This window comes from Dasypus novemcinctus, chromosome 6, assembly GCF_030445035.2.
Source record: "Dasypus novemcinctus isolate mDasNov1 chromosome 6, mDasNov1.1.hap2, whole genome shotgun sequence".
Lineage (NCBI taxonomy): Eukaryota > Metazoa > Chordata > Mammalia > Cingulata > Dasypodidae > Dasypus > Dasypus novemcinctus.
Window position 1 is genome coordinate 48,372,930 of NC_080678.1, and position 22,132 is coordinate 48,395,061.

Sequence of the window (22,132 nt, forward strand, 5' to 3'; positions counted from 1 at the left end):
CCTTCCTATTTGAAGGGCAGTTTTGCTGGATAAAGAATTTTGGGCTGGCAGTTTTTCTCTTTCAGTATCCTAATTGTACCATACCACTGTTTTCTCACCATCATGGTTTCTGATAAGAAATCCACACTAAGTATTACTGGGAGTCCCTTGTATGTGATGGTTTGCTTCTCCCTTGCTGCTCTCAGAATATTCTCTTTATCTTTGGTGTTTGACATTCTGAGTAGTATGTGTCTTGGAGCAGGTCTGTTTGCAGTTACTCTGATTGGGTACATTATGCTTTTTGGACATGTAAGTTCATTTCTTTCATGAGAGTTGGGAAATTTTCAGCTACTATTTCCTCACATACTCTTTCTACCCTCTTTCCTTTCTCTTCTAGGAATCCCATGGCACATATGTAGATGCATTGTGTTTTATCATTCAACTCCTTGAGCCCCTGCTCAATTTTTTTCCATTCCTTTCTTTCCCTGTTTTTTTTTCTCTCTTTAATTTCAGCTGTTCTGTCTTCTGTATCATTTATTCTATCATTTTGAGTCTGCTGTTGCATGCCTCTAATGTGCTTTTTAAAATATATTTATTTTTAAAAGATACTTAGATTACATAAAATGATACATAAAAAAATATAAGGGATTTCCATATACCCCACTCCCCACACCTCCAACTTTCATTAGTGTGATACATTCATTGCAATTGATGAACACATTTTGAAGCATTGCCACTAAGTATGGATTATAGTTTACATTGTAGTTTATACTCACTCCATTCTGTAGGTTATGGCAGGATATATAATGTCCTGTATCTGTCTTTGCAGTGTCATTCAGGACAATTCTAAGTCCCAAAAATGCCCCCATATTACACCTCTTTTTCCCTCTCCCTGACTTCAGCAACTCTAGTGGCCAACACATCAATGATACAATTTCTTCTATTGCTAGAATCACAATATAGTAGAATACCAGTAAGTCCACTTTAGTTCGTATTTTATTCCCCAGTCCTGAGAATTCTGGGATGGTAATGCCCACTCCACCTCTAATTGAGAGGGGGCTTCATTCCCATGTGGTGTCTAATGTGTTCTTGATCTCACCTATTGTGTCTTTCATTCCCATGAGCTGTTATTTTCTATTCAGGTTTTCACATTCTTCTTTGTGCTCACTCAGTGTCTTCTTGATATCCTTTATCTCTTTATCCATAGTATCTTTCAAACTCATTAATCTGATTTTGGAAATTTGTGTGTGAATCTCATTGATTAGTTGTCTCAAATCCTGTGCCCCATCTGGGTTTTGATATATTCTTTTTCTTGGACCATTTCTTCCATTTTCTTTGTGGCTTGTAATTTTTTGCTGATGTCTCGGGATCTGATTAGGATGGTGAGTTTCCTTAAATGCTCAATTTTTCTCTCATTTGTAGGGATTTACAAAATCCCTAGGCTGGAGGCTGTGTGTTACTGCTCTTCTTTGATTCTTGGTTCGACCTGTTCTGGTCTTTAGGACCTCATTATCTTTAGTTCCTCATATCTGGGCCCTGGACTCAGTAATGGGTTGCAGACCCACTTCCAAGGGCCTTGGGGAATGATTCTGCAATGTCCAGAAAAAGCCTCCTTATTTGCTTTTAATTTCCTCATGTTAGGCCCGTAGATGGTGCTCTTTGGCAACCCTCTCAGTTCAAAGCCAGGTTGGGCTTTGTTCAGAGTAGCAGGGATGGGATTAATGTGATAGAGTTTCCTGCCTGGAGGGTAAGAGCCTCACAATTTAAACTTTCTCAGAAGCAGTTCTCCAACTTTTCCTGGCAGCCCCCTCCCTTTTCCCAGGTAGGAAATAATTCCACTCCCTTCTGTGTCCTCAATAACTAGTCCTGGTCAGTAGAGAGGAAGACTGAGAGGATTGGATCTCTTTAGACCTATGCTGACTCCCAAGGCAAAGAATGGCACAGTCCCACTCAGCCTGGAGGGGTTTGTGGGAGAGAGAAGACCAAATTTGTGGGTCAAAAGCTGAGTCACCCTTAGGCTGTGTCCTTCTCTCTCTCCTTTCCTGAAGAGGTGGGTCCCTTGTAGCCACAGGCCTGGAGGCCTGAGAATTCAAAAGTGGCTATAGGGTGGGGGAGGATGGCAGCAGCTACAGCTGCAGGTTCTAATTCAGTTTTGCTATTGTGATTCTTTTCCTTTGCCCCTCTCTCTTTTGGGTGGTGTCCAGCCTTCCCCTGATGTCTTAAACCCTAGAACACTTTTTTTCCCAGAACTTTTCTTCCTGTCCTCTAGCTACTTTTCTGGGAGACAAGAGACTCCCATGTCGTTCTAGTCCGCCATCTTCCCAGAAGTCGTCTAACTTCATTCTTCAGCATGAGGCTATCCAGTTTTCCCAGCATCACTTGTTGCAGAGACTATTCTTTACCCATTACTGTACTTAGCATCTTGGTCAAAAATCACTTGGCTGTGCTTGCTTTGGCAGCACATATACTAAAATTGGAATGATACAGAGAAGATTAGCATAGTCCCTGCAAAAGGATGACACATAAATTCATGAAGCAGTCCATATTTTAGGTGATATGATCCTATACCTAGAAAGTCCCATAAAATCTATAACAAAACTGCTAGCACTAATAAATGATTTCAGTAGAGTGTCCGGATACAAGACCAATACAAAAAAGTCAGTGGTGTTTCTATACACTAGTAATGTGCAATCTAAGAAGGAAGTCAGAAAAAAAATTCCATTTATAATAGTGATTAAAAGAATCAAATATTTAGGAACAAACTTAACCAAAGATGTAAATCAATTTTACTCAGAAAACTATAATGCAGTAAGAGAAATTTTTAAAAGACCTAAATAATTGGAAGAACATTATATGCTCATGGATTAGAAGACTAAATATCATTAAGATGTCAATTCTACCCAAATTCATATACAGATTCAAAGCAATCCTGATAAAAATTCCACCAGCATTTTTTAAACAAAAGAAAAACACAATTATCAAATGTATTTGGAGAGGAAAGGGCCTCAAATAGTTAGAAACATCTTAAAAATGAAAAGTGAAGTTGGAGGACTCTCACCTCTGGACTTTAAATCATATTACCTAGCTACAGTGGTACTGGCTAAAATTGTACATTTAGACCAATAGAATTGAATTAATGGTTCAGAAGAGACCCTCACGTGTATGGTCAAGCAATTTCTTACCAACTTATGAAACCCAGTCAGCTGGGACAGAACAATCTATTCAACAAATGGTGCTGGGAGAACTGGATATCTATATCTGAAAGAAAGAAAGAGGGAAGCAGATGTGGCTCAACTGATAGAGCGTTCGCCTACCATATGAGGTCCAGGGTTCAAACCCAGGGCCTTCAGGCCCATGTGGTGAGCTGGCCCATGCACGGCACCGCCACGTGCAAGGAGTTCCCTGCCACACAGAGTGTGCCCCACATAGGGGAACCCCATATACTCCTGCAGAAGATTAACACACAGCGAATGGACACAAAGAGAAGACAATGGGGGGGGGGAGGGGAGAAATAATAAAATAAATTTTAAAAAAAGGAAATTTCTTTAACCTGATTTCAAAAATACAAAAATAATCTATGGAAAACATAACACTTAAATGTAAAAAAAAAAAAAAAAAAAAGGTAAAAAAAAAAGAGGACCCTTTATCACACCTTATTTCAAGATTTATTTTTTTATTTATTTCTCCCTACCTCCTTTGTTGTTTGCAATTGCTGTGTCTGTTCATCTTCCTTGTTTCTTTAGGAGGCACCCAGAGCCAAACCCAAGACCTCTGATGTGGGAAGGAGGTGCTTATTCACTTGAGCTACTTCTGCTCCCTGCTTTGTGTCTCTTATGTTTTTCCTCCCGCATGTCTTGTTGTATCATTTTGTTGCATCAGCTCGCTGTCTTCTTTAGGAGGCACCGGGCACCTCCTTTCCCTGCTTTGTTGTGACTCCCTTTATTTTTTTTCTTCTGTCTCTTATTGTATTGGCTTGCCATGCCTGCCCTTTGCACCAGCTCACTGTCTTCTTTAGGAGGCACTGGGATCCGAACCAGAGACCTCCCATGTGGCAGGCAGGAACCCAGTTGCCTGACCACATCCACTTCCCTTATTTAAAAAATTAACTCAAAATGGATCAAAGACCTAAATATAAAAACTAGAACCATCAAGCTCCTAGAAGAAAATGTAGGAAATCATCTTCAAGATCTTGTGGTAGGAGGTGGATTCTTAAACCTTACACCAAAAGCATGAGCAGCAAAAGAAAACATGGATAAATGGGACCTCCTCAAACTTAAACACTTTTGTGATTCAAAGAACTTTGTCAAGAAGGTGAAAAGGCAGCCCACTCAATGAGAGAAAACATTTGGACACCACATATCTGATAAGGGGTTGATTTCTAGTCTATATAAAGAGATCATACAATTCAACATAAAAGAGCAAGCAATCCAATTTAAAAGTGGGCCAAAGACTTAAAGAGGCATTAAAGAAATAGACATTAGTCCAAAGAGGAAATACAAATGGCCAAAAAGCACATTAAAAAATCTTCAATACCACTAGGTATTAGGGAAATGCAAACCAAAATGCCAATGAGATATCATCTCACACCATGTGGAAAGGCCATTATTGAAAAAACAAAAAAAGTAAGTGCCAGAGAGGATGTAGAGGAATAGGAATACTCTGTCACTGTTGGTGGGATTGTGAAATGGTGCAACTTCTGTGGAAGACATTTTGGAGATTCCTCAGGAAGCTAAACATAAGGCGGCCATGTGATCCAGCAATTCCTCTACTAGGAATATATCAAGAAGAACTGAAAACTGTGATGTGAACAGACATTTGCACACTGATGTTCATAGCGGCGTTATTCACAGTTGCCAAAAGAAGGAAACCTAAGTTTCTATCAACCAATGAATGGATAAACAAAATGTGCTACGTACATACAATGGAATACTATGCTGCAGTAAGAGGAAATGTAATTGGGATGCATATGATAACATGGATGAATCCTAAAGACATTAACCTAAGCAAAGTAAGCGAGACACAAAAGGGCAAATATTGCATGGTCTCATTAATATGAGCTAAATATGAAGAATAAACACATGGAATTAAACCTAGAGTATAGGGAAGTGGACTTGGCCCAGTGGTTAGGGCGTCCGTCTACCACATGGGAGGTCCGAGGTTCAAAGCCCAGGCCTCCTTGACCCATGTGGAGCTGGCCCACGCACAGTGCTGATGCGCGCAAGGAGTGCCATGCCATGAAGGGGTGTACATGCACAAGGAGTGTGCCCTGTAAGGAGAGCCGCCCAGCGTGAAAGAAAGTTCAGCCTGCCCAGGAATGGCACCATGCACACGGAGACCTGACACAACAAGATGACGCAACAAAAAGAAACACAGATTCCCGTGCTGCTGACAACAACAGAAGCGAACAAAGAAGAACACACAGCAAACAGACACAGAGAACGGACAACTGGGGAGGGGAGAGAAATAAATAAATAAATCTTAAAAAGAAACCTAGAATATAGGTTATTAGGAGATGAGGGGAGGACTGTGAAGGAGTACTGATGCTTAATGTAAGTTTTAATTAACTTGATTGTCAAAGTGTGGAAATGGATAGAGTTGATGGTAACACATAATGAGTAGCAATTGGTTTATAAATGGGATTGTAGCTGAAAAGGGTAGTCTAAGGATGTAAATTTCACTTGAAAGAAAGCTAGAGAATAATCTAGAAATAATGCAGTGAACCCAGAGGTGGATGAGAATTGTGGTTAATAGTACAGGTGCAAGAAAGTCCTTCTGTGAACTAGAATGGATGTATGTCACTAATGCAGGGTGGTGGGATTGTGGAGAAATATGGGAAAAGTACAATTAATTTAACCTATGGACTATGGTTAACAGGAATACTGATTGCTGTTTTCTTGCATCAATGCCAAAGATGTACTGCGTTAATAATAGGGTGGTATAGAGAAAATATGCCAAATTTATGCTAAGGACCATAGTTAGTGGTAATAGTCTGATGATATTATCTCATAATTTGTAACAAATATTTCACAATGGTGTGGTGTGTTGGTGAAAGGGTGTAGTATAGATATTCTACTCCTGTGCATATTTTTGGTACGTTAACACCTTCTATAATAAAAATATGGGGAGCAGATGTGGCTTGAGTGGGTGAGCCCTGCTTCCCACATGGGAAGTCCTGGGTTTAATTCCTGGTGCCTCCCAAAAAAAAAAAAAAAAAAAAACAAGCAACAAGCAAACAGATGGAAAAAACAAGACAGGGGAGCTGATGTGGCTCAGTGGTTGAACCCTGGCTTCCCCCGTATGAGGTCCTGGGTTCAATCACCAGCCCTAGTTCCTAATCAATTGCCCATAGATATGTGGTTGTATTTCTTGACTTTCAATTCTGTTCCACTAATCTGTCTATCTTTGTGCCAGTACCACACTTTTTAAAAAAATTCCATCAACATATTTTATTTTTAAAAGATTTATTTTATTTCTTCCCTCCCACCCCCCATTCTCCCCATTGTCTGCTCTCTGCATCCATTCCATTCACTGTGTGTTCTTCTGTCTGCTTGTATTCTCATTAGGTAGTTCTGGGAACCAATCCTAGGACCTTCCAGAGTGGGAAAGAGGCGATTACTCTCTTGTGCCACCTCAACTCCCTATTCTGCTATGTCTTATTTTCTCTCCTCTGTGTCTCCTGTTGAGTCATCTTGCTGCACGAGCTCTCCACATCAGCCAGCACTCCTGTGCAGGGCAACTTTCCCGCACTGGGTGGCATTCCTGCATGGACCAGCACTCCATGTGGGCCAGCTCACTGTGTGGGCCAGCTTGCCCTCACCAGGAGGCCCTGGGCATCAAACCCTGAACCTCCTATATGACAGATGGGAACCCAATTGGTTGAGCCACATCTGTTTACCACCACAGTTTTGATTACTGTAGCTTTGTAATACAACTTGAAATCAGGAAGTGTGAGCCCTCCAACCCTGTTCTTCTTTTTCATTTTGAGTATTTGGGTCCCCTTTCAGTTCCATATAAATTTGAGGATTGGTTTTTTCCATTTCTGCAACAAAAAAGGCTCCTTGAAATTTGATAGGAATTCCATTGAATTTGTATATTGCAAGTAACAATGCTAACTCTTCTAATTCATAAACATGGGATGTCTTGTCACTTTTATTTATTTATTTATTTATTTATTTAATTTATTTCTCTCCTCTTCCCCCTGTTGTCTGCTCTCTGTGTCTATTTGCTGTGTGTTCTTCTGTGTCCACTTGTATTCTTGTCAGCAGCACTGGGAATCTGTGTCTCTCACTGTTGCATCATCTTGCTGCGTCAGCTCTCCATGTGTGCAGTACCACTCCTGGGCAGGCTGCACATTTTTTGCATGGGGCAGCTTTTCTTACAGGGTGCACTCCTTGCATGTAGGGCTCCCCTACATGGGGGACACCCCTGCATGGCATGGCACTCCTTGTGAGCATCAGCACTGCATGTGGGCCAGCTCACCACATGGGTCAGGAGGCTGTGGGTTTGGCTCCTCCCATGTGGTAGGTGGACCTCTATCAGTTGAGCCAAATCTGCTTTCCACCATTTATTTTTGATATTCTCTTTTTCAGCAGTGATTTTTGGTTTTCTGGATATAAGTATTCTGTATACTTAAATTTATTCCTAGACATTTTATTCTTTTAGAAGCTATTGTAAATGGAATTGTTTTCTTACTTTATTGCTATTATATAGAAACACATTTGCATGTGTATCTGTGTGTATGTGTTGACCTTGTACTCTGCCACTTTGCAGGATTCATCTATTATCTCTAGTAGTTTTCCTGATCTTAGGGGGAAAGCATTAAGTCTTTCACCGTTAAGTATGATGATAGTTGTGTGTTTTTCATGAATGGCCTTTATCATGTTGAGAAAATTTCCTTCTATTACAACTTTTCTGTGTGCTTTTTAAAAAAATTAAGATAGAATGCTGAATTTGGCTGAATGCCTTTGCTGCATCTATTGAGATAATCATGTGGTTTTCCCCCTCCATTACAGTAATAGAATTTATTATGTATTACATTGATTGAATTTCATATGTTGAACAACCCTTGCATTCCTGGGATGAATACTTAAAGATTCAGTTTGCTAGAATTTTATTACGGATTTTTGCATTCATATACACAGGGGAAATTGGTATGTAATTTTCTTATCTTGTGATGTCTTTACCAGGCTTTAGTTTTAATATCAGAGTAATGCTGGCCTCATGAAATGAATTAGGATATGTTCTCTCCTCCTGAATTCTTTATAAGAGTTTGAGACAGATTGGTATTAATTTTTCTTTAAATACATGGTAGAATTCACCAGTGAAGTCATTTCTTCCAGGACTTTTCTTTGGTAGAAGGTTTTTGACTATTGATTCAATCTTTGTACTTTTTATACATTTGTTGATATTTTCTATTTCTTCTTGAGTCAATTTGGGTTATGATGTATTTCTATGAATTTTTCCATTTCTTCTAGATTATCTAGTTTATCAGCATACAATTGTTCATAATATTCTCTTATAATCCTTTTTATTTCTGTAATGCCAGTAATTATATCACCATTTTCATTCTAATTTTAATTATTTTTTTTCAGTAGCTAAAGGTTTATTGCTTTTATTGATGTTTTCAAAGAACTAGGGTTTTGTTTTGGTTTATTCCCTCAATTGTTTTTCTATTCTCTATTTTATATATCTCTGCTCTATTTTGGTTTATTTCATTTTCTGCTAACTTTGAGTTTACTTTGTTCTTTTTCTAGTTTCTCAAATTATAATATTGGGTTATTAGAGATCTTTCTTCTCATTTAATATAGGCATTCATAGCTATATATTTCCCTCTGAGCACTGCTTCACTGAATCCCAAAAGTTGTGTCTTTGTTTATCTCTAAGAATTTTCTGATTTTCCTTGTAAAGTCTTCTTTAATCCATGGGTTATTTAAGAGTATGCTATTTAATTTCCACATATTTGTAGATTTCCAGTTTTCCTTCTGTTTATTGATCTCTAGCTTTATTCCATTGCAGAGAGGTTACTTTTTAGGACTTCAGTATTCTTTAATTAGTTGAGACTTCTCTTGTGCTCTAACATATGGTCCATCCTAGAGAAGGATTGGTGTGCCCTTGAAAAGAATGTGCATTCTGCTGTTGTTGGGGGAAGTGTTCAATATATGTCAGTTAGATCTAGTTGGTTCAGGTCCTCTGTTTCCTTACTGATGTTCTGTTTAGATGATCTATTCGGCCTTGAAAGTGGTGTAATACTGAGGGATTACTAACAAGCACCCACTAGCAATGCAACTGGAGAAAGGCCTTGATGAAAGGGGGAAAATGTAAAGACAAATGAGTTTATATGGCAAAGAGACTTCAAAGTGAGTTGGGAGGTCATTCCAGTGGTTACACTTACGCATGTCTCAGCAGGATCTCATTGACAGCCAAAGTAAATACTACCCTAAGTAGTGGGGCTCCTGAGGGCTCTAGAGACATCCAGACACACCAGTCAGGAGACATAGCTCAGGAGTTTGGTGCCTTGCCAGTGGGCCCTACTTTGGAATTTATGCTTCCCAGTGTGACAGAGTTGGGCTTGGTTGTGGTTTCCCTACACATGGCTCTTCTGACCCTTCTATTTGAACCTATAATTAGTACTAGAGGTGATAGCTGTATGTCCAAGAGACTTAAATCTTTGGGCAGTCTTTGTACTAGCTGGGCCCTAATCTCAACAGAGTTGCAACATCTACTCTCCAGTTCATTGGACTCACTAAGACAACTAACAAGGAGATGAAGATGGACAAAACCATCCCAAGGAACTGGGAGAGTCTACAACTGCAAGCAATAGTGTCCCATCCATCTGCCCTATAGGATCGAAGCCCCCTTTCAATTAGAGGTGGAGTGGGCATTACCATCCCAGAATCCTCAGGATTGGGGAATGAATTATGGATTAAAGTAGACTCATTGGTATTCTACTATAAACTTGTGATTCCGGCAATGTAAGAACTTATATCATTGATGTGGAGGCAGTGGCCCCTCGAGGTTCTGAGAACAGGGAGAGGGAAAAATAGGTATAATATAGGGGCATTTTTGGGACATGGGAATTGTCCTAAATGACATTGCAATGTCAGATACAGGCCATTATATATCTTGCCATAACCTACAAAATTGTGTGGGAGAGAATATAAACTACAGTGTAAACTATAATCCATGCTTAGTGGCAAAGCTCCAAAATATGTTCATCAATTGTAACAAATGGGCGGTGAACTTGGCCCAGTGGTTAGGGTGTCCATCTACCACATGGGAGGTCCGCGGTTCAAACCCCAGGCCTCCTTGACCCGTGTGGAGCTGGCCCATGCACAGTGCTGATGCACACAAGGAGTGCTGTGCCACACAGGGGTGTCCCTCGTGTAGGGGAGCACCATGTGCAAGGAGCATGCCCTGTAAGAAGAGCCACCCAGTGCGAAAGAAAGTGCAGCCTGCCCAGGAATTGTGCCGCACACACGGAGAGCTGACACAACAAGATGACGCAACAAAAAGAAACACAGATTCCCGTGCTGCTGACAACAACAGAAGCTGACAAAAAAGAACACACAGCAAATAGACACAGAGGACAGACAACAGGGTGGGTGGGGGAAGGGAGAGAAATAAATAAATCTTAAAAATAAATTTAAAAATTTAAAAAAATTGTAACAAATGTATCACACTAATGAAGGATGTTGTTAATGTGGAAAATGTGGGAGGTGTAGGAAGCAGGGTATATAGGAATCCCCACTATTTTTTATGCAACGTTTATGTAATCTAAGTATGTTTTTATTTTTTTTAATTCTTAAAAAAGATTATTTTCCCCCTCCTGTCCACACCCCTACCCCTTCTCCCTACCCCCACCCTGCTGTTTTTGCTGTCCATTTGCTGTGTGATCTTCTATATCTATTTCTCTTTTTGTCTTCTCACTTTTTTCTCCTCTAGGATTCACCAGGATTTGATCCTGGGGACCTGTGATGTGGAGGGAGGTTCCCTGTCAGCTACTCCACCTCAGTTCCTGGTTTCTGCTGCACTTCACCTTGACTCTTCTCTTCTCCCTTTTGTTGTGTCATCATCTTGCTGCGTGACTCACTTGCATGGGCACTGGCTCGCCACTTGGGCACTTGTGCAGGCACTCGGCATGCCACGTGTGCACTCGGCTCACCACGTGGGCACTGGCTCACCATGCAGGCACTCTTTCAATTCTTCTATTTCACCAGAAGGCCCCAGGGATTGAACCTGGGTCCTCCCATATGGTAGGCAGAGGCCTTATCACTTGAGCCACATCTTCCCTAAGTATGTTTTTAAAAAATAAAAAATATGTTTTAAAAAAGTCATGTAATGTAAACTCCAACTCTTAGGGCAGAACTGTATTTCTCCCTTCAATTCTGTCAGTGTTTGCATCATATATTTTGAACTCTGCTGTTTGGTGTATATATTTTTATAATTGTTATGTATTCCTCTTGTTGAATTGACATTTTATCAATACAATGTACTTCTGACAGTTTTTTACTTAGTCTGTTTTGTCTCATATTAATTTAGCCATCCCAGTTTTGTTGTTGTTGTTGTTTTTAGGGAGTACAACCTGGGACCTTGTACATGGGAAGCAGGCATTCAACCACTGAGCTACATCTGATCCCCACACAAGCTCTCTTATGATTGCATGAAAATGTTTTCTCCCTTTCACTTTCAACCTATTTGTATTTATGTATCTAAGATGGATCTTTTGTAAACAGCATATATTTGGGTCATGTTCTTAATCCATTCTGCCAATCTTTACCTTTTGATTGGAGAGTTTATTCCATTTACATTTAAGGAAATTGCTGATGGCAATTTACTTCTATCTATTTTGCCAATTGTTTTATGTAAGCATACCTTTTTGTCCGTCCTGTCCTCCATTACTGCCTTCCTTTTTGTTTAGACCAAGGGTTCTTAACCTTTTTTGTTCTACAGACCCCTTTGCTGATCAGGTGAAAACCATGGACCCTTTACTGAGTCCACACTATACTGTGTATTATATAATAAACATACCACACCCACACCAACACATCCCTATAAGAAAATGGTTTTTTGAATTTTCAATTCAAGCTCATGGATCCCTGTTTTAGATGATCTTTTATAATGAGTCATTTTGAATCTACTTATTTCCTTTTGAGTAGAGTTTTAAAAAATATTACATTAAAAAAAAATGAGGTCCCCATATACCCCCAAACCCCCTCACCCTACTCCTCCCCCCATAACAACAATTTGAGTAGATTTTTTATGTATTTTCTTTTTGGTTACCATGGGATTACACTTGGCATCCTAAATCTATTACAATTTATTTGATTTGATTCCAATTTGGCTTCAATAGCCTATACACACACTGTTCCTATATCCCTCCATCTCTCCCTTTTATGTTGTTCTTGTCACAAATTACTTGTGTGCCCAGTAACAAGTATTAATGCTTGTTTTTTATGTAGTTGAATTTTAAGCCTTATAAGAAGTACAAGAGAACATTACAAATGAAATAATGCAGGCATTTAAATTTACCCATATTGTTACTTACACCAGGGATCTTTATTTCTTCATCTAACTTTAAGATACTGTCTAGTGTCCTTTCCTTTCAATATGTTGAGAAATCTCTTAAGCATTTCCTGTTAGGATCAGTGGTAATAAACTCTCTTCATTTCTGTTTGTCCAGAAATATCAATTTATCCCTCATTTTTGAAGGACAGCTTTGCTGGGTATATTATTTTGCTTAACTGTTTGTTTTTTCTTTCAGCACTTAAAAATATGTCCTTCTTCTGCCTTCTGGCCTCCATGGTATCTACTGAGAAATCAGTTGTTAATCTTATCAAGAATCCCTTAATATGTGACACATTGCTTCTCTTGCTGTTTTGAAGATTCTGTGTTCGTCCCTGACATTCTAGTTTGGTTATAGTATGTCTCAGTGAAGATCTGTTTGAATCTTCACTAGACACATTATTAGATGGTGGCATAAGGCCAGAAGCCCATTGCTGTAGAGAGGACTAAATCGGCCAGCTTTCACATCCCTCAGGGGTCTTCCAGACTGATCTTGACCTTCGATCACAACTTTTAGAGAAGGAAGTTTCCTCCACCAGCTCTGGCCCTAGCTAAGCAATCCTAGGATCTGGGTTGCACGTCCACATCCACCCATTTCTTTAGCTGCTGCCACATGCCTGAGCAATGAGGCTCTGTCAGTGATTTGTGCTTTCACTTGCAAAAGCTGAACTCTTGTCAGCTTCTCATTTCTTCTGGCACTCCTGTAGTTGTTTTATTTTATTTTATTATTTTTAAGATTATTTATTTATCTGTAGTTATTTTAAATGTTCATTCTGGTTACAGGGTGTAGCAGTTTGAAATTGTTTATGAATTCCGAAAATAGATAATGGATTAAGTTTATAAACTGGTCTGTTCCTCTGGGCACATTATATTGTACTAGATTCAGAGGTTTCACTCTTACTTGATTAAATTATGATTAAAGCTTTTACTGGGCCACATCAGTAGGATGTGGAGACCTGTTGGTTAGGGACTCATGGAGAAAATTAAATGGCAGAGTTGTTGGCAGGAGTTTTTTTAATGTTGAAGCCCTGAGAAGTAAATACACAGGAGAAGAACACAGAGAAATCGAGATGGCTCGGTAGACACAGCAGAGGCCCCAGGAAGGCGAGCCTGATATTCTACAGTTGACCTCGTCAAGAGAAGAGAGCAGCTAAGCCCAAAAGGAACAAGCCTAGGAAAGAGATAAGATTTATCCCAGCCTACAACTCATACTGGAAGAAGCTGGGACCGTGGAGCCCTAAGAGGAAGAGGGAGACTGAACCCTTGCAGACATCAGCAGCCGTCTTGCCCCAACACGTGGCGACAGACTTTGGTGAGGGGAGTAATTTACCCTTTATGGTCTGGTAACTGTAAGCTTCTACTCCAAATAAATATCCTTTATAAAAGCCAATAAATTTCTGGTATTTTGCATCAGCACTGCTTTGGCTGACTAATACACAAGGGTTACCACCTAGTTAATTCTGATCTCTTTGTTCCAGCTCTTTGATTTTTCTACCAGAGACAACTATTTGTAAAACCTCCTACTCTGACATTTTGATCTGTGCTGGTGTTCTCTTTTAAACTTTGTTGTTGTTATCTCCTGGCATTCAAGGAAGTCTCTGTCATAATGTTAGTTGGATACAAACTTAAGGAACAGATGCCTCAGAGTCTAAATTCCAGAGACAACACATTAAAACACTGAAATCTCCAGATTGCAACAAAAGTTTTCAAAACATAGAAACAAGGAAGGAGTCATGTCCCGTTAAAAGGAGAAGATTAAAGCATTAGAATCCATCAACAAGGAGTATCAGACCTGGGACATAAAAGACTTAAAAATGGTCCTAAATATGGTCAAAGAGCTAAAGGAAAACATGGACCAAGAAGCAAAAAGAGATGAGGAAAACGATAAATGAAAACAAGAGAGTGCCATTAAAAAGAGCCTTTAGCTCTTTGACCATATTTAGGTCAAATTCATGAAAAGAAAGCAAATAGAGCTGAAGACCAGTCACAGAAATTTAAAATTCCCTAGAGGAATTCAAATGCAGATGGGAGCTTGTAGAAGAAACAGTGAATTTCAATATGAGACAATTGAAATAACTCACTCTGAGCAGAAAGAGGAAAGAATGAAGAAAAGTGAGAGCCTGAGGAACCGGTAGGACACCATCGAGCATAACAAAAAATGCATTTGTGGGAGTCACAGAAGGAGTAGAAAGAGAGAAAGGGGAAAAGAGAATATACGAAGAAATAATAACTGAAAACATCTCCAATTTAACAAAAGTCATGAATATACACATCCAAGATGCACAATGAACTCCAAACAAGATAAACTCAAATAGACTCACACTACACATTATGTTATAATCAAACTGTTGAATGTTAAAGAGAGAATTCTGAAAGCCTCAAGAGAGAAACAACATGTTACATACAATGGAGACATAATAAGATTAAGTGCCAATTTCTCATCAGAAACCATGGAGGCTAGGAGGCAGTGAGAAACCATATTTAAGGTGCTGAAAGCAAAAAAATTGCCATCCAAGAATTCTGTAAGTGGTAAAACTGTCTTTCAAAAATGAGGGAGAGATTAAGACATTCCCAGATAAACAAAAGCTGAGGGAGTTCATCAGTGCTAGATTGGCCCTACAAGAGATGCTAAAGAGAGCTCTGCATGTTGAAGGAAAGAACAATAGACAGTAGTTCAAAACTGAATGAGGAAATAAAGATGTCCAGTAAGGGTAACAATATGGGTAAATATAAATACAAGTACTATTGTATTTTTTATTTGTAACTCCAGTTTTTACTTCCTATAGGATCTGAAAGGCACATGCATAAAATGTAATGATAAATCAATGGATTGGGATTTTAATGTATAATCATGTAATTTTTGACAAGAGCTAAATAGAAGTGGGGGGACGAAGGGGTACAGGAACATAGTTTGTACTTTTTTTTATCCCCCCCCTTGTGGCTTGCTTGCTGTCTGCTCTCTGTGTCCATTTGCTCTGCATTCTTCTATGTCTGTATTTGTTTACTTATTATTTCCCCCTCCCCTTTGCGGCTTGCTTGCTGTCTGCTCTCTGTGTCCATTCACTGTGTGCTGTTCTGTGTTTTTACTTGTCTCCCACTTTTGTGGCATCACCTTGCTAAGTCAGCTCTCTGCAGCACTTGCGGGCCAGCAGCACTCCGTGGTGCTTGTGGGCCAGTGGCTCTCGCAGCGTGCGGGCGAGCCTGCCTTCAATGGGACATGAACCCAGGGCCTCCCATATGGTAGATGGAAGCCCAGCTGATTGAGCCATAGTCACTTCCCAGTTTGTATATACTTTTGAAGTTAAGATGATATCAAAGCAAATGAAGTGTAAGCACATGTGGCTCAAGCAGTTGGGTGGTGCCCATCTACCACACAGAAGGTGCCTGGTTTGGTTCCCAGTGCCTCCTAAAGAAGACCAGCAATGGGAAGCGGACTTGGCCCAATGGATAGGATGTCCGCCTACCACATGGGAGGTCCATGGTTCAAACCCAGGGCCTCCCTGACCCGTGTGGAGTTGGCCCATGCACAGTGCTGATATGCGCAAGAAGTGCCATGCCATGCAGGGGTGTCCCCCACGTAGGGGAGCCCCATGCACAAGGAGTGCACCCTGTAAGGAGAGTCGCCCAGCAAGAAAGAAAGTTCAGCCTGCCCAGGAATGGCGCCATGCACACGGAGAGGTGACACAACAAGATGATGCAACAAAAAGAAACACAGATTCCCGGTGCCGCTGATAAGGATAGAAGCAGTCAGAGAAGAACACACAGTGAATGGACACAGAGAGCAGACAACTGGGGGGTGGGGGGAGAGAAATAAAAAAATTAAGAAAAAAGAAGATGAGCAAGACAGTGAGCTGATGCAGTGGGCTGGTGTGGTGAACTGACACAACAAGATAATGCAATGAAATGACATGATGAGATGATGCAATGAAGAGACACAATGAGGAAACATAACGAGAGCGGAGGTGGCTCAAGCCATTGGGTGTCTCCCTCCCACATGGGACGTCCCAGGTTTAGGTTCCATGAGCCTCCTAAAAAGAAGACAAGCACACAACGAACAGACACAGAGAGCACTGTCCAATGTATACAGTGAGCGCAAACAATGAGGAGGGGGGAGAAATAAAGTAAACTTTTTCTAAAAAAGATGAGATTGTTATAGATTTAGTATGTTAAATTTAAAACCTATAGTTAAAAAGGGGGGGTAGTGGATGTAGCTCAAGTGGTTGAGTGCCTGCTTTCTATGTATAAGGTCCCGAGTTTGATCTCTGGTACCTCCTTAAATAAATACAAACCCTATGGTAACTACAAAGAAAATACAGGAGAATATACATGCTAATAGAGACAGAAATTAGAATATAAGTTGGGGACATGGGGATTTAATGCACGGTGGTTGTAGGATTTCTGTTTGGCGAGATGGGAACGGTTTAGTGATAGAAGGTGGTGAGGGTACCATAACATTGTGATTATGATTAATCCCACTGAATGATATGGTAGGGTGTGGTTAAGATGGGAAAGTTTGTATAAATTTTTCCACGAAAGGGGGGCAGGTGTAGCTCAGCAGTTGAGTGCCTGCTTTGCATGTATGAGGTCCTGAGTGCAATCTCCAATAGCTCCTAAAACAAAACATACACATGCACACACAAAAAAAGAAAGAACAACTAAAGAGACAATGACAATTAAAGATAACATATGATCCAGGATGTGATCTAACAAGGGAGGAGAAAAGGCTCAAAAGAACATTATTGGGACTTACCAAAAAATTAGAATGACTGTAAGCTTTATATCGATGTTAAATTTCTTGAACTTGATAACTTTTCTTAAGATGGCTACATTAAAAAAAGTATCCTATTCTTAGGAAATGTACATGGAATTATTATTTGTTCAAGGAGCATGATGTATATAACCTACACACAAGTATTCAGAAAATGGATTGAGAAATAGACAGATGGATAAAAGAATGATACAACAAAGAGGCAAAATAAAATAAAAGCTACCACAAGCCAGACATTGCATTCCTGGGCCTTTATCCTAGAGAAATGAGATTTAGGTTCACACAAAAACCTGTGCATTGGGAAGTGGATGTGGCTCAACTGATAGAGCATCCGTCTACCATATGGAGGGTCCAGAGTTCGATCCCCAGCACCTCCTGACCTGTGTGGTAAGCTGGGCCATGTGCAGTGCTGCTGCATGCAAGGAGTGCTGTGCCATGCAGGGGCGCTTCCACGTACGGGTGCCCCACATGCAAGGTGTGCGCCCCACAAGGAGAGACACTCCACATGAGAAAAGCGCAGCCTGCCTATGAGTGGACTGCACACACAGAGAGCTAACACAGCAAGATGATGCAACAAAGAGAGACACAGATTCCCAGTGCTGCTGACAAGAATGCAAGTAGACACAGAAGAATGCACAGCAAACGGACACAGAGAGCAGACAATGTGGGGGGGGCAGGAAGGGGAGAAAAATCAATCAATCAATCTTTAAAAAAGAAGAAATCCCCTCAGAAAGTGAATGTGGCTCAACCAGTTGGGCTCCCATCTACCATACAGGAGTTCGATACCTAGGCCTCCTGGTGAAGGCAAGCTGGCCTGTGAGGCGAGCTGGCCCATGCAGAGTGCTGCCCTGTGCAGGAATGCCAGCCCATGCAGAGAGCTGGTGCAGCAAGATGATGCAACAAAAAGAGACACAGAGGAGAGATAATAGAGATGCAGCAGATCAGGGAGCTGAGGTGGTACAAGAGAATGATTGCCTCTCTCCCACTCCGAAAGGTCCCAGGATTGGTTCCCAGAGCCACCTAATGAGAATACAAGCAGACATAGAAGAACACACGGCAAATGAACACAGAGCAGACCATGGAGGGAGGGGGAGAAATTAATAAATAAATCTTTAAAGAAAAAAGAAATCCCCTGCATGTTGGTAGGCATAAAGAACTACAGAAAGGAACAGCAGAAGAGCAGGGGTGTGGTAAAAGAGTTTTGGGTGGATGGGAAACAGACCAGTCTAAAAGGGCAACTTGTGGCAATGATAGCCAGAAAGAAAATCTGGTTATTCTGGACTATGAAAAGTGAATTACATAGAGGTTGCCTAGAAAGAATTCCATTTGGTCCAAGCATCAGCTTTTACCTTTCACAGTCTTTGAAAAAGTGTTGTGTTGTGTTTTGTTTTTTGTGGTGGTGGTGGTGGTTTGGTTGGTTTTGTTTTTTAATGTTCCATTGAAATACAGTATACATACAAAAAAGCATATAGATCACAGGTGTACAACTCAGTGATTCTTCACAAAATAAATATACCTATGTATCCAGTGCCCACATCAAGAACTATCACCAGCACTCCAAAACTCCCTTTCCTACCCCCTCTCAGTTACTCCTTCTCTATTTCTATAAATGGTATCATATAGTATGTACTCTTGTACCTGGCTTATTTTGATCAATATTAAATTTTGGAGACCTTTCCATAATGTTGCATATACTCTTAGATCTTCATTTTCATTGTGACACAGTATTAACCTTTGTGGATATACAATTTATTTATCCATTCTAATATTTCAGGGCATTGGGATACTTTACATTTGGGGGCTATATGAATAGTGCTACTATAATCATTCTGTACATGTTTTCCAGTGAACATACTATGTATTTGCTAGGCATATACCTAGGAGTGAAAAGACTGGGACACAGTATATACATACTGTGGTAGACTGAGCTATATAACCCCCCAAAACATGTTCTTAGTCTGCATTCCTGTGGGTCTGAGCCTACTGTAAACAGACCTATTAAAGATGTTGTTTTTAGTTAAGGTGTGGCCGCACTTCAGATTACTGAAGTCCTTTATGAGTAGAAGAAATTCAGACAGTTTGAGAAAACCATGGCAAAGAACCCAAGCAATGCCAGCCAGCCCCAGCACGCCACAGTTTTCAGGGATAAAGCATGGCTTTGCTGCTGCCACGATTTTGCACTTCTAGCTTCTGAACCCAGGAGCCAATACATTTCCATCACTTAAGTCAAGTTAATATGTGGTGTTTGCCACAGCCATAAGACACACTAAGCTCTTGTAAAATAAAGTTTTACAGAGTGGCTGTACCACTTTACACTTCTCCCAACACTTCTCTAATCCTCCCAAATAGTCGCTATTTTCAGTCTTATAGATTTTAGTCATTCTGGAGGGTGTGTATTGGAATTGCCTTCGTTTTTCACTTCTGATGAGATAATTGAAAATAATTTTGAGAAACCGATTTTCTGTAGATGTACCCATTCAACCATGGACTCTTAAATCTGGATAAAGAACATTTTGTTTTAAGTATAAATAATAAAATTGAGCAGAAAGGCCTGTTGTGTGTGTGTTTCTCTCTTAGTTTTTCTTTCATTTTCCCTGTTAAAGTTATCATATGAGCTTGTAGATTTTTATATATTCAATTTGTTTCCATCAATCATAGTTATTATTCAGCCCAACTCTTCCCCCACCACCTGACACCAGGGGGGCCCAATGTTACTATATTGTCATTACTTTCAGTGTTTTTCAGTGGCCAGAGCTAGGAAATTATATATATATGCATATAATTTTTAAAGTATTGAGACTTGTTTTATTGCTCAGAATATGGTCTCTTTTGGTGAATGTTCCATGCACATTTGAAAATAATGTGTATTCTGTAGTTGTTGGGCAGAATATTTTATAAATGTCAATTAAGTCAAATTGGTTGATAGTGTTAAATGTTGTTTAAGTCATCTGTATTCCTATCAATTTTCTGTCAATTTGTTCTCTCACATAGTGAAAGGGAATGTAGAAGTTTCCAATTATAATTATGGATTATCTATTTCTCTTAAGAGTTCTATCAGTTTTTGCTTAATGTATTTTGAAATTCAGTTATTAGGTATATACATAGATTGTTATGTCCTCTTGATGAAATGACCCCTTTAGAAGTGCTCTTCCCTATCATTGGTAGGAGTTCTGTTTCCAAAGCATCTTTGTTTCAAATGAGCATACCCACCCCAGCTTTCTTATGATTAATTTATTTTGTATACTTTTACTTTTAACCTATTTCTTTATATTTAAGGTAAATTTCTTGGAGACAGCATACAGCTGGGTCTTGCCTTTTTCACCCAGTCCAATAAAGTCCACTATGTGACTGTTTTCTATTTCTATCATCTGGAGGCCCTGTTGTTTTTTTTTTTTTTGAAGAGAGACCAGCCACATAAGACAATTCCTCACCTTTGGGACTAAGACATGCCCAGAGAGACTTTCTTCCATCTACAGGTGTGGGAGGAGGGGCACCCGGCTTGCCTCAGTGGCAAACAGTGCAGCAAGAGGTGACACCGCCTCTGCCCACTGGGCCTAGACAAGGTGACCACGCCTGACTAGGCCTTTGCTGCTAACAGCTAGCCGGCACCGCCCACCCCTTCCTATCTCCCGCCTAGCCCAGCTCTCACTTCCCCTCCCCCCTCCCTTAAACCTAATCTCTTAGTACGCTGTTTGCCCAGCAACAGCTTACAACCACCTATCAGCTTAGTAACAGTGTCAGCCTATCAAGAGTTAGCACATACTCTACTGGCCAATCACTAGCCCAATGCCAGAACATTGCCTTATATGGAAACAGCATTTGCCCTAGCCAATCAGAACCCGCCACACCACTCCCCAATCCTATAAATCTGCATCCCCTTCTGCAATGGACCAGACTTGTACCATCAGCCTGTCTCCGTGACTCCTTCCTGGGTCGTGCGCCCTCCCCGCCTTCGGAGCCCCCGAGGGAAGCCTCAGCGGCCGTACGAGGCTTTCTTCCCCACGCCAGGGACCCCTCTCGTCCCACAACGGGACCCCACTCGTCCCTTAACAGGGACCCCACTCGTCCCACAACGGGACCCCACTCGTCCCACAACGGGACCCCACTTGTCCCTTAACAGGGACCCCGCTCGTCCCACAACGGGACCCCACTCGTCCCGCAACAGGGACCCCGCTCGTCCCATAACAGGGACCCCGTTTCGTCCTTCATACAGGGTCTCAATTGGTTTAGAGCTGCTCTACTTTAGGCCTGCATTGAAGGTGACAAGTTGGAGTGATTTCCTTAAACTTACTGGTTCAGCCCAAAACATCTTAACCAAAAAAGTTAAGTTTGACCAGTAACAGCAAAGAAAATGACATGACTTTAGGTGACTTTCACTGGGTCAGAATTACATGTTGAGATGAATATATGTGCAGTTACAGCAAAGACTTCTTTAAATACAAACAATGCCAAAACTCAGAATGTTATTCCCCCCATAATACTATGTAATGGGCAGCGGGGAAAACACTTCTTGTGCATCAAAGGACCCTGGGTTTGCATAGCAGTTGATCTATCGCTTTAGTTTGTCTGAAAAAAAGGGAAACTGTATTGCAGACCTCAAGATTTTTGTGAGGATTATATAACACATGGTAGGCTACTGTATGGTAGGTGTTCAAAAGAAGTGGCTTGTTGAAACTAACCTACGGTGTTAGAAGTCAGGACAGCGTTAGGGGGTCATAACGACAAAGGGCATGAGGGGGGCGTCTGGGTGAGAGCAGGGTTCCATTTCTGACTGGAAGGCTGATTATATGGGTATATAAACTTGGTCAAAATCCAGCAAACTTT

General features: G+C 40.6%; 1 protein-coding gene and 1 non-coding gene across 3 annotated transcripts in view; both read left to right on the forward strand.

Moving 5' to 3' along the window:
* The window catches only part of BTAF1 (B-TFIID TATA-box binding protein associated factor 1), a 253,521-nt gene that overhangs the window by 211,194 nt on the left and 20,195 nt on the right, over positions 1-22,132 (forward strand). The window contains exon 39 of one of the 2 annotated variants that reach the window (XM_071215765.1): positions 10,921-12,661. The exons of the other annotated variant lie outside the window; for it this stretch is intronic. Coding sequence (XP_071071866.1) covers positions 10,921-11,212 — 292 coding nt within the window. The 3' untranslated portion in view covers positions 11,213-12,661. Of the gene's footprint in view, positions 1-10,920; positions 12,662-22,132 lie in introns of those variants that run through there. 2 annotated transcript variants of the gene reach the window in all.
* Positions 2,423-2,529, forward strand: LOC111761797 (U6 spliceosomal RNA). The gene has a single exon (XR_002795058.1). It is a non-coding gene; the product is annotated as a U6 spliceosomal RNA (small nuclear RNA).